The sequence below is a fragment of the Charadrius vociferus genome, unplaced genomic scaffold (genome assembly GCF_000708025.1).
Source record: "Charadrius vociferus isolate BGI_N301 unplaced genomic scaffold, ASM70802v2 scaffold150, whole genome shotgun sequence".
Lineage (NCBI taxonomy): Eukaryota > Metazoa > Chordata > Aves > Charadriiformes > Charadriidae > Charadrius > Charadrius vociferus.
This window is the reverse complement of record NW_009646420.1, coordinates 193,664-209,247: the sequence shown is the minus strand read 5'-3', so window position 1 is coordinate 209,247 and position 15,584 is coordinate 193,664. Positions and strand designations below refer to the sequence as shown.

At 36.2% G+C, this 15,584-nt stretch overlaps 1 protein-coding gene across 1 annotated transcript in view; it reads left to right on the top strand.

Annotated features, from left to right (window-relative positions):
* The window catches only part of GBE1 (glucan (1,4-alpha-), branching enzyme 1), a 135,098-nt gene that overhangs the window by 95,271 nt on the left and 24,243 nt on the right, over positions 1-15,584 (top strand). The window contains exons 14-15 of the mRNA XM_009880899.1: positions 13,655-13,839; positions 14,970-15,119. Of these exons, the coding sequence (XP_009879201.1) occupies positions 13,655-13,839; positions 14,970-15,119 (335 nt within the window). The remainder of the gene's footprint in view (positions 1-13,654; positions 13,840-14,969; positions 15,120-15,584) is intronic.

Here is a 15,584-nt window from a genome sequence, read left to right as displayed (position 1 = left end):
GGAAGGCTTGTATTTTCCTAGCTTTAAATAGTCACTTAGTTTTGACTTGGGTTGGTGTCATTGTTTTTTAACCACTTAAATTTGTTGTCTGATTAATGAGAACCCCTACCTGAACTACTGTTGGATTTTTTTTTTTTAACAGCAACATGTTTTAACTTGAGTTATTACATAAAAATTCTGTCTAAAACCCCTGCCAATCATTCTGAAACACTGTCGGTTTCAGTGGAAATGCCAAAAATGTAATGCATAATACTGTAGTGTGTTCTGATTTGGGGTTGATGGTTTTGCTTTGTCTTCAAACAGAGCTAGAAAACATTGAACCAACTTTCGCGTTAGCAACTAGCCGTAGATCTCATTACGCTTTCCCAAGATAACATCCTGTGCAGAGTTGCTCAGCTGTTTGGTGCTTGAGGTGGGACTACGGGCTACAAATGAGAGTGACATCGCTCTCTTCTCAGTGGCATGCAGCAGTTCTGTGGATCAACAGCTGTGTGTGGAGGACTGGAGCAGTTTCTGCTGATCGCTGCAGGCAGTCCAAGTGGGCTATAGGCTGCACTTGTGCAGAGTTACTTATCTCCCTACAAAGCAGCACGGGGCAGCTGATAAGCAATATCTTAAAGCTGTAGGAGGCAGCGGCTGCCGGCTCAGAGCTTCAACTGGATTTTTGCCGCTCGGTCCCTGTGACCAGCAGGGGTTATCCAATCTCGGCTAGCCTTTAACTCAGCAAGGGCCTCCACCACTCCTGATGCAGAATCTTGGCTCTCTTATAAACACGGTTTTCCAGTTTCTGCTGGGTCTGATTCACCCTTTACTTTCTCCTTTCTTCAATTTCTGCTGTTGGGTTAAATAACTGAAATAGCACAAACTAGCCATCGGCTGGTAGACTCAAACAGACATATCTGGGATATATTTTAGGCCCTTTTACCTCTTACAGCTCATGCAGCATGTTGATGTCTGAAAATGGTTTAGTATGAGCATTTGAAAGTGGCAGTATGAAGCATTCCATTTTACTTCATACTCACACTCAGAGTCCTTTGTCTACACATAAAATTCTTTTCATGAATCTTATCTCATGTATCACATTTACTTTAATAACTGTATAGGGAAGCGGATTGGTTAACTAATACAACCTGCCTCGGGATTATTTTAAACTATTATCAAAGCATATGACTCTCAATGTGGATTTTGCATTTATATTTTGCCCAGCATGTTTGAATTTTACAGATGGCTAATATTTCATTCATCCCACAGCAGTAGCCCTGAAGCAAAGCGGGTAGTTGGTCAACCTTTTTTAGTGTCAGTTGGCATTTATTTTCATCTGCTCTATAAAAAAAAAAAACAAAAAACAAAAACAAAAACAAAAAAACGAAACCACAAACAAACAAAAAACCGCAACCAGCAACAAACGAACCTGATCTAACCTTAAATCCTCAGTGCATGATTATTTAGCATCAGCCTCGTACATGGAAGTACAATAAAAATTTAAATGTCTTCCTGCTAAGTAGTGGAATTGAAGTAGTTGTAGAAAGAAAATGCATTGTGCTGAACAGTAGGAATGCTGGATTTTGCCAGGGCTATGCTTTTTTATCAGTTTACTGAGGCAAGTCTATTTCTTGAAACAAATTATTTTGAGAGAACTCTGTAAAAGAAACCTGACTTTAAAATGCTTGCAACTCTTCTCATTTTGGAAGTCTTTCTGTATCCTGAAACATTGCTAATATGCAATTCTGGGTCATAATGTTTGCCTTTCTTCTTAACAATAGATTTGGATTTACTAGCCAAGCACTGCATGCATTATGTTGGAGTAGTGTTGTCAAACTCCGTAATTAAAACACTCCAATGAACACTTTGAAAATGTGTCTGTATCTTACTGAGCTGTATTTTCTAAACAGTATGTAATTGGAACATATGATTATGTGCAAAAAAAAATCTTTGGCGTGTGTTGCCATAATATTTAATTGCTGAGTTAGGAACCTGAAAGGATTTTCATGTAAAAAGTTTCTTATCAAATGTGATATGTGGCTTATTTTGGAATCATTTTACTGTTTTTTCACACTTCAGTGTGGTGAAATTCTTTGCTAACACTAATTCTGCATGAGTGTTACATGTTTATATCAAATTTCATACTCCTTTTATTTCTGTAAACTTTTGAGATTAAGATACTGACTTTTACTTTCTGTGCTGGTTTCTATGTATTTTTTTTATTATTATTATTTTTATTTTTGTCCAAGTACTCAGATAAGGCCTTTGAGCTTTACAACTTGTCTGAGAGACTAAGCTATGTCCAGCCCTAATCATACGGGAGTTGCATTCACTCACTGCAAATCAGTTAATTATATATTCATCAGAACTGAGCTGGATTGTAAAACCTGGGCTATTTAAGCACAGAAAGTTCATGTGCCATGCCATGATGAGATGTGCTGGCATCTATCGTATATGCATCAGTTTTCTCTCTTGCTCTTTCTTCAGGAGCTCTGCACAACTTTCTCATTTGTTCCATATCTGGGAGCAAAGTGTAGCGCTAGGTTGTGTCATATGATACATGTCTGAAAGACCTCCTAAGGACCATGCTCACAAAGAGGATTCACTTTATAAGTGAAGCGGGTCATTGTAGGAATAGATATCAATGAAGCGCAATCAGAGAATGTGGAATAAGCTCCTCAGTAAGGGCTGTCACAACACTGCTACCTTGTGTTTGAAGTGTAAGCCGTGTTTTCAGCCTGGCTATCCTCATATAAATCTAGAAAACGTACATTTGAAAATGACAATTATAATCTACCAATATGAATTACTATGGCATGGGTATTTTCACTAGGAGGCTGAGGGGCGAGTAGGTGGGTAGCATATCCGAAATGTCAGTGAGTGCACCGTTAAAAACATGGAGACACACATGGAGAGTGTGGTCACAGTTGCAGTGGAGTCTTCTATAGAGAGAATGTTATACCCTAGAAATGTTCCAGAATGGGACTAGCTCACATACAATACATCTACCTCTGTAGCTGTTTTTCTGCTTGATTTTTACCATTGTTCTGTTTGTGCCAACTAACTTTTAAGCAAATATCCTCACATAGATAAAGTATGGCTCGAGTTAGATATTGGTTGCACCTAAGACTTCAGCTGTTGTGTAGAATTGTGTTTAGAAACAAGTAGACCATTTGACTACATTTTTATAAATCTATACTTTTTTATTTTAATGTATTATGTTTATATGTATTTGTGTGTACATAAGCTCACAGAGGGATGAGTAGGCAGGTAGCACATCCAAAATGCTGGTGAGTGCACTGCTGAAAAACGCATGGATAGCGCGGTCGCTGTTGCAGTGGAGTCTTTTATAGGGAGAACAGTGCCAAGTCCTGCAAATAGACTACTGCTCGTACATTCAAAATGCATAAATCACATAACATTCAGAATACCAATAGCTCCGTTTCCTTAATTACATTGCAACGCATCAGGTATATGAACGTAGAAATGCTTTTGATTGTTTTTGTACATGAGAGGAGTCTAACATTGGCAGCCACAGCCTTGAGACCGAGCACGTCAGAGGTAAGTCTCTGGACTCTTTTAAGAACTGTGCCACAGCGCCCAGGTACTGCTGCTTCAGCTGGTGCACTGGCTGTTCGGTGTTCTCCATCTCTTTGAGGAAAAGGTGGTGTAGCTAACAGTGTGATGCTGTGCCTTTTCAAAGACTTTCACAATAACCACGTATTTCTGTTTCTGAAAATACCTTAGTAAGTGCCCAGGTCCACTGGTTTTAAAACAAATATTTTTTCTGAAAATACCTTAGTAAGTGCCCAGGTTTTAAAACAAATATTTTTGGGAGGTTTATAAATACATTCTCAGCATGGTGGAGTTGAGTCAGCCTCAGGTGGAGGGCAGGAGACAACTTTCAAAAAGACTACTTTAATGTAGTCTCAAAGCATTGATATGTGATTCTAGGGGGAATCTTGGGAATGTACTTCTTTGAGGACATTAGGTAAGAAGAGGTTCAGAACTGCAACCAGAAATATTCTCTGATGGCTGATTTATACTGTTTCAAGAAAGCAAGATTTTGTATTATTTTCCTCTTTGACACAAGGATGACCAGCCTGATTTGTGGGCAGTGGAACAACTTCCCAATTAGTGCCTTCTCTGCCTTTTTGTTTCCTTGTTGCATCAATTCTGTGTATGAAGTATGTGTTATGTAGATACAAACATTTGTAGTGCATGTGATGATGGTGTATAAAAGAAAGGAACTGATTTTCCAGAATAGATGTTACGGCAGTTGCAGGTAGACTCTGTGCATTTGAGTAGCATCTGAAGACAAGAGCTGACGTTCTCTGTGTGTTTGTACCTTCCTGAGGATTGCGTGATTAGGCCATCTGCAATGAGGATAGTAGGGATAAGGTAGATGTCTGTGCATATGCAAATAAAACCTAACTTACAACGAAAATTACTAAGTATCTTTTTGGACATAACTTCTCCCTTATGCAAGCATACTGTGCTACTTCCCTGTATTTCCCTAACCCCAGATAAGACCACTTAATGTAAACATCGTCATTCTGATGCTCTACTTTGTCTTTCACTATCACGCACTTCTCCATCCTGATATCTCTTCTACTTCAAACGACTTCGCCATAACCTGCATGTCTTCTGTTTTGTCTATTGACTTTTACTCTAGACTGTACTATCTGCCCATTTTGTTTTTACAGTCTTCGTTGTTCTCCTTCTTTCACAAAATTTTTATTTTCTCCCTATCGCTATCTTGATAAAATGGTAGGGTGGCAGTTCTGTGGAACAAGATCCGTGTATTTTCCTTTTTGGTTCTTTTTTTTTTTTTGAGCTGTGTTTTTAATCAGTCCAAACTTTCATTTCATTTTTTTAATGTGCTGATAAAAAAAAGCATATGTATTTAATTTTAACCAGATTTGTTCTTACAGCAAGAACAGAATATTACTTTCATTGTTGATTTACATCATATGAAAAGTTTTAACTTTCCTATGTATCAAATACTGTTCAAGTTGTCTCTTGCTTTGGTTTACATTTTCTTTCTCTTTCACTCATATAATCCTTTATATGCTCTTTCAGAATTAAAGGATGAAATTCTGGACTTACTGACACCAGTAAGAAAACTGCTGTGTATTTAATATCTTATGGCAAAAGTTTTGCCATCTTTGTGTGACCTCTTCCTATTCCAGTCTGGTCCTTGATTCACTGTTTAAGCCAATTAACCTGTCAGTTGTGGTACCAGTCAATACCTGGCAGTACACTACACTGAAAGATTTAGCTAGAACTTCTTTGACTACATCTTCTGTTCAGGAAAATTTCTTGTCATAGGTTTTGTATGGTTTTGGGTTTTGTTGCTGTTGGCGTGGTGGTGGTTTCTTTTTTTGTTTGTTTTTTTTTTAACCTTTGCAACTTGTTACGGAATATCTCTGTTCCTAAATATTTTAGTGAGCTCTTGGAAGTGGTTAACTAAATAATATATACTGTGCATGTACATGTAGAGCATAGTGGAAGTGTCACATACCCAAGTCAGTCTGTTGTTTTTACCAAGATGCTACCAATAGCAAACAGTGAAATGGAAACTGTTTCAGTGTAACAGCAACACAAATAGTTTACTCAGTGTTACTCATTTTTTTTTAAATATTGTATGTGAGTATGCAGCAAATTTTAAGTCTGAAATATATTCTTCTACACTGGGGGAGGGGTGCTGAAATGTAACCTTTCAGGACTGAAAATTTCTAAGAGCAGGTTAGTTAAATAAGCATCCTCTCAGGGTCCCTTCTAGTCTAGATGACTTCTCATGGTCAGTTAGTATGAACTGCAGAACCTCTTGGGCTCTGCTCACTAAAGCACTCAAGGGGAAACATTAATCTGCCCCTTGGAACTGAATACTATTATCAGTGGCGCCACTAATACTTAATTGAATACTTTTGATGGAGTGCTACAAATAAGTAAACAAAATAAATATTTATTCCAGATGAATATTTTTTTCTGTGTAAATATAGTTCTACTAAATACGAACATGCTTGCATAAGCAGCATGCGCTCTGCTTCTGTTAAAGTAAATCATAGTAAGCAATGCCATGGTCTGCCCACTGTGCCTGGCTGCTCCTCTATGTAAGCAAGCTCCTCAGCCAGCAAGCCTTTCCTAATTCGGGTATACAGAGTTGGTGGTTCTGGGTAGCAATGCTTGTTTTCTTGTTACTGAGTTGTTTGGTTGGGTTTGTGTTTGTTGTTTTTTTTTTTTTCTTTCTGTAATTGATCTGACAAAAGGGAGGTATAGGTTTGAAATATGAGGACTCAATAATGCTATTTATGGTTGGAACTTTTGTTGGAACAATTGGGAAATTATCTCCTTTAAGAACTTGGAACTGTTTTATCAACATTATAAAATTGTACGGTATGATAACTCCCAACTGTTTCACATTAGTGGGAAATGAGTGAAAACAGGTCAACCTTGGTAAGAAAGGGGAGTGGGAAAAAAGTCATTTATTGGTATACCACAACACAGAAAATTCATTTTAAAGCTTTTTTGAAGAGGGGACAGAACTTTCCTTATATGTTATCAAAATTTATTTAATTTTTTTAAAAAACCTCTAAATTTTAAAGTGACTTAACATTTCTATTATGAACATTTGCCAAAGCCCCCAATGCATTTATAGTTCTCATTCATTTTTTCAAGGTACTTACAGAGAAAAGAGAGCAAAAAAAAAAGTAAGAATGAAAAGCAAGAGTTAAGGTGTAAGCTCATCCTTAGGACTTAAATGTACTTGCAGTGCAACCAGCTGCATTGAGGCAGGATCAGTTTCCCTGTATGACTTCATCCTGCTTCAGTGCAGGAGGTTAGACTAGAGGTTACAGGTGCAGCAACCTTCAAAAATTAACTGTACAAATTAACTGTATTTAATTAACTGTATTTATCTAGGCTTGAGTAATTGTCTACCAGGCAATGGCATGATGTGATTTGAAATGGACACTATATTAAAATGGGAAAATCAGACTACTGGACCTTTTAACAGTTATCTTGCAAGAGCACAGTCTTGATAAACATTTGTTAGCTTCTATAAAAAGAAATAATAAATTATGAAGCCTCTTGAATTTAAACAATGTGTCTGATTTCAGAATGTTTGCTGTCCTGGATGATTTGTTTGTATTAACCTGTGCCTGTTTGCCTTAATGACTGAGGGAATAATAAAGATGATCTGTTTGCTTTTACAAGAAGGCATTTATTGCAAGTGACGTGTACTACAGAGACATCTCTTTTGGAGGAAAAAAGGTCAATAACCAATAAATGCTCTTTTTAAAAAGGTATAAAAAGCAATAAAATACTTAGCATGATGAATATAACTTCAAAAGTTAACGTTTTCCTGATAAGCAATGTTATACAATTTTCCATTGCCAAAAGCATTGCTACATGTCATCAATAATGTGTTTATATACGCAGAGCTTTCATGCGTTTGTAAATTATTTTTTTTTTTGTGCTGTACTTCATTCTTTCCGATTTGAAAAATCTATGGTTTTGTTTCTTAGGAATTAAGAATAGAAACCAATTTTCAGAGTTCTTGAAATGTTTTGAGTTTTATTCAAACCACTTGTAGACAGATAAGTGAAGGGAGGAGTGTCATCTGCAGAATCTCCTGGATCATAACAGGCAAGTTGCCTACATCCCAGCTGTGCTTCCAAACTCTTTGAATCCATAAGTGGTTTCTCTGTGACCCAGTTTTGTTTTTTTTTAAATACAAAAGTCTCAAAAGAAGAGATGGAGAGTATATTGTCCCAATTAAGGTTTTGCCAGAGCTGATATTCCCCAACACGCAAATCTTTTTTTTATGAAGCAGTCTTATGCAGAAAGTTTCACAACTACCAGTAGTTATCAAAAAGTAAAAAACTGTGGTTCATCTATCTAAGGATAACATTCTGAAAATTTATTTCTGGTTATCTTGAAGGTTTTTAAATGTAATTTCTTTTTTTCCAGTTTTCTTCAGAGCTTCAGAAATTTATCATAGAATTCGGAAGAAATTGCAGTTAGTATTGCAGTTTGATCCTTATGATGTTGGGGAGGACCACCATCATCATTTTCTTTAGGATTTCTCAGGGCAGATGGGGAGGCTTAAAGCCTCAATAGGAGAACGTTCACTATTTAAAAGCTTGGATGTTCAAATGATAGGTAGGACATTTGAAAGTGCTACCTACCTATGCTGACTGTGTGAAAATGTAGCACAGGCTTCCATATTAGTTTTATGTATGAAGTATAGTTGGTAAGAGGAGGAGGTAAAAAGACAAAAAAATAATCATTGTCATGTCCTGAAAATGAAAGGAGGCCAATGGAGTGTATTAAGAGGAAGCATCATTCATGCTTCTTGTGTTCTTTGGTTCTTTTCTAGATACCTGCTTTTGGCCACTGTTGGAAATGGGCAACTAAATGGACATTTAATTCTGATTTAATAGGGTTTACTGGTATATTAAGAAGTAGGACTGGAGTGTACATCCAAACAGTTTGCTGTGATAGCAGTTGAGATTGAGAAGTACCAAAGAAGAAAAGAGAGGCTCTAAAAGCAGAAAAAGTCATTATAACAGAAGCCTTCATTTAGTGCTATATAAACGAAATCAACGTTATTCAGGTGGAAGAGCAAGAAACTACATTTCTAGATAAACTGAAAGATTTCTTCTTCGACCAACAAGTCAGACATCTCAGGGTATTCCTCAAAATTTCATTCTGTAGCTGGGCTGGTTCTTCTAGTACTGTATCCCTGATGTGACCTAAGGTAACCACTTTAGGGACTCAATACTTCCCTATGTCTGTGATAGCGTAGAGGCACGCTTCTAGTTTTTCATGGCTGGATCACACCAGAGGAGATGCATTCTTCAATCCTTTAATACAGGCAAGGTTAAGTATCCCCTCCCTTCTCCCCAAGGACATATAGAAGATCTGAGTTTCAGAACAAATAGGATGTTTATCCTGATTCATGCCATATCATAGATTGGAAGGAGAAAATATATTTTCAGAAAATCAGAGAAAAATACTTTTCTCACAGGACTGATTTTACTAATATCTCTCTTTTAACCACTTACTCGTATGTGATATTTCCTCTAGCCTGTGTTTTATACAGGAATTGCAATATAGTTGTTTTCCTGAATTGATGTTTGTTAGTCTTTTGGGGACTAATATGTCATTGAATACCAGTGCTAGAGGGATGAAAAAAATATGAAGGTCTCCAAGTCATCCAGCCCAAGTGTTTCAACAGGAGTCCATTTGGAAGTTCACTTTATTATATTGTTGCATGAATAACAAGATTAAATGAATGCTTGTAATGAAGCTTACTATCTTGTAATTTGAAGGCAGTATAGAATTTCTTACTTAGTTTTGGTAGTACAAATGTTAAGTTTAATTACTTAAGGAGCTGAAGAAGATTCGGTACAAACATCAGTAAATACAAAGTGTCAGAATTGCTTAATATCCAAGAGCTTCACAACTAGGGAAAATGAGGATTAATTGTTTGAAATGTTTATTTTTTGAAATACTGATAAATATCTTATGCTATCTAGATCTGTTTTACATTGTTTCTGTTTATAATCTGCAGGTTGTTGCATTGTCCTAATTGTTCGCAAAGGTAGTGAAGTTAAATTCAAATCGGTTACAACTCCTGGATGAGTTGATTACCTGGCTTGTGTAAATTGGCGTAACTCTTCTTACTTTGATAGAAATATGTTAGGGTGGAACTGTTGAAATTCTGACCCAATATGTCCAGTCTCCAGCTCATCAGCTTTAAATAATAGGACTTTTTAATGGTATTTTAGGTTGTTTAAAACCTTTTTCAGCCTTGTGCACCTAATTAAACTTCTTACCTTTCACGTATCAAGTAAACTACCTGCTTTAACTGCTTTTAAAGTATTTAATGCCATACTTAATTCAAAATGCAAACAAATCAAAATAACAGGCATCTCTTGACGCTGCCTGCTGCATCTTTTAAATACGCCTTCAGTTCTGCTTAGCCTGATTCTTTGAGAGAGAATTGCTAGGAAAGATATCTAAAGAAGAGAGATCAAGAAAACTTTAATGACTTGTGGGGCGCAGCTTCAAAGTAATCATCATCAGCATAACTACTTTGTGGTATAAATGCATTTCTAGCCTAATAAACAAGTGTGATGTAAATTTTCATTGTGGTAATAAAAAGTTAATTTAGTTGTTGGAATTGTGATCTTGAAATCTTGTACATAGTAAAGTTGTCCAATATGCACAATGTGTAGGAAAGAGCAAACTTGAATTAATTCCTAGATGAAATTAGTATGCATTGCACTTCAATGATTTGTCTTTGTTTTGTTTCTCTAATCAAAATTTCAGTTAATTTCAGTTTTGTTCTCTGCCTCCCCCACATTAGTTCCATTGTCTTGATTTGCATCATTTGTAGCAGCTGGCTTCTTGTCAATCTGTAGTTTGGACCTTTACATCAAACAGCAAATTAATTACAGGAAAAGAAATCCCAATAGTACTTCTACGCTTAGAGGCTTTCACAATTGTCAAGAAGTGAATGTTGATGATTCTTGTCAGAAATGAGAAATTGAACATGGAGAAGGGGGCAGCGCAATGCTTCACAGGTGCCATTAGTTATCTCTAGAAGTAAGTGTTGATCAGTTGCCTGCACCTTCCCTTTCCTGGACACTCCCCTCATATGTTATAAAGTTAAACTAGGAAAAAATAACAATTAAAAAAAAAATACTATGAGATACGTATTTTTTGTTAAAGGATGCATAGCCTTAATGAGTCGCAAGTGCAGAAGCACTCTGGGAAGTTTATTGGAAGGCCTGTTTGTATCCTGTTAGTTCTTTTTCCGTGTATCACATCTTGACTACATAACCAAAAAAGCCTACTTGAATTCTTTCTGTCATAACTAACCCGTTTTTCTTTCCATAAAGAGAAATCAAGAGACCCTTTTAAAATCAATGAGCATGTACAAAAGGCTCATGAGTGTGTTGTCCAGAAGGTCCCCATAGAAACAGACATTTAAAATGTGAGCAGGGTTTAGACCCTCAACTTCAGCAAGTAATTTAGTCTTCTGTCAAGTTGCTGCACTTTGTTAAATTCCTCTTCTTCTTAATGGCCTTTAGTAATGGTTAGGAAATTAACGTTGCTTTTGTATTTTGCTGCACTTCTATTGTTCTTTAAAAAAAACCACAACGAAACAACAAAATGCAGTGTTCAAATAACACTAGTTACTGTGGTGGGAAAATAGCCAAAGCAAGTGGAGATGAGGAAGTAGGTATATGGTATTAACATGAGAGAGATATACTCTACTTACAGTGAAATATACTCTATTGAAATGATGGCCTAGTTTAGTCTAATTTATTTGCTATCTTCTATTGCTTATTTCCCCCATTTTTATGTTTTTCTTGAACAAATAGGTAAGATTTCCTTGGCTATCTTTTCAAGATACACATCATCTCTGACTTTCTGATGGTTTTTGCTATCCTTAGCTGAGCTATTTCATGTAGTCTATCTTTCCAGTAGTGCACAGATCACAAAAGAAGGTAATACCTTGCCCAGCTCTTAAGAGAATATTGAATTTGGTCAGATACAGTGTCTGTTTTGTAGCAATATCCTCCCTCATTTTCCATACCATATTGTTAGCACAGTTTAAGAGCTCAGTCCAGCATTATTCCAAGGTCATTTTCAAAGTCCTGCTGTGATTCTGATTCTTTTATGTTTGTCTCTGGTTTTGAGCTGAATGTGAAATTTAGTGGTTTAGCTTTTGAATGGGAAACTTAATTTACAACTTGTCAGTTCGTTTACAAAATGGGTACCACTGTGAAGGATTCTCCTAAATATATATGCAGCCTTTCTCTTTTGTTCTCTGCTCATTTCTTTGTTCCCGCAAAGCATGGAAATACACAAAAATCACTTCGAAAATCTAAATTCATAGCTGTCACTGCTGACCGTATCCTCCGGGCCTTCCAGGCTGTGCCGGCTGTGCGAGACAGCAGATGGTGGCTGCACATGCAGGGTATCCATCCAGGAAACAACGCTTGCCTTCTCTCAGCATCGCTGCCCTTTGTCTGCCCACAAAACTCCAGTTTATTGACGAAACTTGAGTGACTGCTTGTAGAAATGTCAGGATCTTTTTTTTTTTTTTTTTTTTTTTAAATAGAAACCCTCTAAAATGTTACTGTGTTACTTACCATACACGTATCCAGGTGCACCATTTGTTGTCTCTTTTTTGTGGTGTGTTGCTGTTAGGTGTAATCTCTGAAATGTTTGTGATGAATCAACTATCATAGGCTTTGAAATGTGTGTTTAACTTTCAAGGTACTTAAACGCGTTTTAATCCTGTGTGGATAGAATAGTCCAAAATGACTGAGCATCTGCTAAGCAGCAGGTTATAGCACGAGTTAGAGCCATTAAGTCCATTTGGATTTGTCTCCAACTGTAATAATGACAGTATATAAAACAAGAAAACTTTGGATACGTGAGTCATTCAAAATACTCAGTCCCAAATGAGGTGTTGCTGCGTATCTTTAGCTTTGACAGCTGAGATTTGCTTTGGAGATTCTGCATAAGAGAAGCTAAGCTTTGTTGATTAAATTACAACTTTTTCCCTTCTTTTTTAATGGAGTGTGATCTAAGTCTGAATAAACCTATTCCCTGTCTTAAAGTGAAGACTGTTCAATGGTTGTGTGGGTGAGGTAATCATGATGAGCCTGGCAAACTTGTGAAGCATTACTGCTATAGAAAACCAAACTGAAATACAATGGTATTTACACAGACGCAAAGGGACCTGAAGCAGTGGGGACAGACAGGAGCCCAGAGCACAAACATGATTCATCCCAGCCTGAACTGTGTCTCGTGCTCATAACACTGAGTGTCATGTTTGGAAAAGGAGCTCCCCTTGCAAGGTTGACGAATACTCATAGATTCCTGACTTGTCACACGCCGAAAGTCACTTGTTTTCAGTACCAAATACTCAGTGCATCATCATTAAGCATTGTGCTTTGCTCTCTATAATCGAGCCTGCTACTTGAACTAGGATGTCTTTTTTGGATTTTTCTAGGAAGTGAGGAACTGAGATTCAAGTCATCTTTTTAAATAATTATTTTTATACCACTGGAAACAACAACAACAGTATTTATAGCCAGGATAAAAAGTCAAACAAAATTGTCAAAGTGCGTGCAACTCGTTCCTTGATTGTTTAAAGTTTAACTGATAAAATGGGAGATTTCTGTCTCTGTGGTTATGTGAATGGTAGCGCTGGTTTCTGTTAAGTGCTCTAAAACGATGGATTTCTGCAGGTAAAGTGATGGGTGTAGGTTTCATAGTGATTCTAAAATTTGTATCCCAAATGACTGAATTTCTGTTGCCCTTATTAAGGGATGGGAATGAGAAATTTTTATGCATGGATGGCATGATAGCATAGAGGTTATAATTCATTCACCACTTTATACTTCCCCTGGAGTCCATAGATATTTTGCTCTGATAGTTTTATTGGCCAAACAAACCTGTTAACAAGCATGAAAGTTCCGAGAGACATTTTAATAATAAAATGACCAATTTATATACGGAGAATTATTCTTTGGAATTTAAAACTTGTAGAAAAGAAATATACTTGAATTGGTTTTACTTTTGCGGTTTTAGTGTATTTTTAACACGTGATTTCACAGATCCTTAATATTTTTAAATACAGGTAACGAATTTGGGCATCCAGAATGGCTTGACTTCCCCAGAATAGGGAATAATGAGAGCTACCACTATGCCAGAAGACAGTTTAATCTTACTGAGGATCATCTTCTTCGCTATAGATTCCTAAATGCATTTGATAGAGATATGAATAAATTGGAGGAAAGATTTGGCTGGCTTGCATCTCCCCAGGTAAGCTGGATATACTAAATGATAAGTTTTTAGTCACCAGTTGGGTACGTGTCCAGAATAACAACAATACCAAATTTGCATGCAGAAATTTTAAACAGCACTTTATTATGCGCCGCATAATGCCCCACCATATATTTCAAGTTGTCAAAACATGTCACTGAAATATCTTCCACAGATAATAGAAATCTGAAACAGTCTCCTTTTAGCTTCATAGCAAGCTCTTTTCCTATTATTTTTGCTATTTTTATTTTGTAACTGCAGATTGGATAAAGCAGACTATAAAATTGTTTGTAATCCAATCCAAGGATTGCTTTGGGAAAGTGTAAATTGTTCTGATGATTTACTTCTATATAAATAATTACTCTGTTACCAAGAAAACACTTCCAGCAGAGTATAGTGTAAGTTATAGTCTCCCAGTCTTCAACCTGTCACTTTTGTCTTTGCATTTTTTACCCAAATATTTCACTGTATATTTTTTTTGTAAATATTTTGTATTAAGGCAACTCAATTACTATAATTTCTCAGTGCTTAATTATTTCATACTAGTAATAATCCACTTTAAAGATTTTTTTTAAAATCGATGTTAGTTATTTATTAATGGCTTTAGCAAATAGAACAAAGGTGGCATGTGCAGAAGTTTAATGTGGCTTATCAAAGCTATTTCTCACACAGATTTTAAAAAACATAGAAAACAAAAAACATATCCAGTGCTTCATTTGCTAAATTACTAACAATAGATGTGATGCAGATCCCCATGACAAACAAATTGAAGATTTTATTTGATAAAGGGAATACATTTTTTGCTAAAGGAAAGTGTGACAAAATGACCACGTTACCAACCTTTGATCAAGAATTTTTCAGGTGCTCTGTACCTAACATGCTTCTACCTCTTTAATTTTACATTGCCTTATAAAAAGTAAGCCACAGTTTTGTAATCAAAAATTTTATATGACGTTACATAGGTAAACAATTTCAGTTTGCATGTTAATGCACTTGTCTATGTTGTTTGAATCTTTGACTGTTTTACTTGAAACAAGGTATAGAAGCAGTGGGGTTCTTTTCTTTTATTGTTAATTCAGTTAGAAATGAAATATTTTATAGTATTGGATTTTTATTACTTTCTTTCCTAGGCCTTTGTGAGTGAAAAGCATGAATCCAATAAGGTCATAGCATTTGAGAGAGCAGGTCTCATTTTTATTTTCAACTTCCATCCGTATCAAAGTTACGTGGACTACAGAGTGGGTATGGAAACTCCAGGAAAATATCCTTTTCTTTACTATGTACAGAAAAGCTTTAGAAGTTGAAAACTAGTTTTATTTCTGTTTTCTAATATAAATGCAAACTGTAGTTAAACGGTAAGAAAACACTTATTTGTCAACAGTATAATCCTGCTTTAATTCTTAGTGTACACCAAAAAATAATGTAGAAATTTGCCTTCTTTATAAGAGACCATTTTGTGGAACACTAAAGCAGAAAGAGTGATTTAAAGATTACATGTTCGTTTCCTTGTGATGCCTTGTTTTTTGGAGTTATGTTGAGGCATGAAAGAGCAAGCAACTCCTCCTTGTTAAATAAACTACAGAAGTGACCACAGTAAGATGAGGCTGTGCACGCAGGCACACAGGAAAATGCATTAGCTTAAACCTGCATCAGGAATGTTGTACAATTTCTGTTTTATAATTGGGTGGACTAAGAATGTGCTCTTGGCTCAGCTGAGAAGCCGTGAATGATTACTCTTGAGTAAT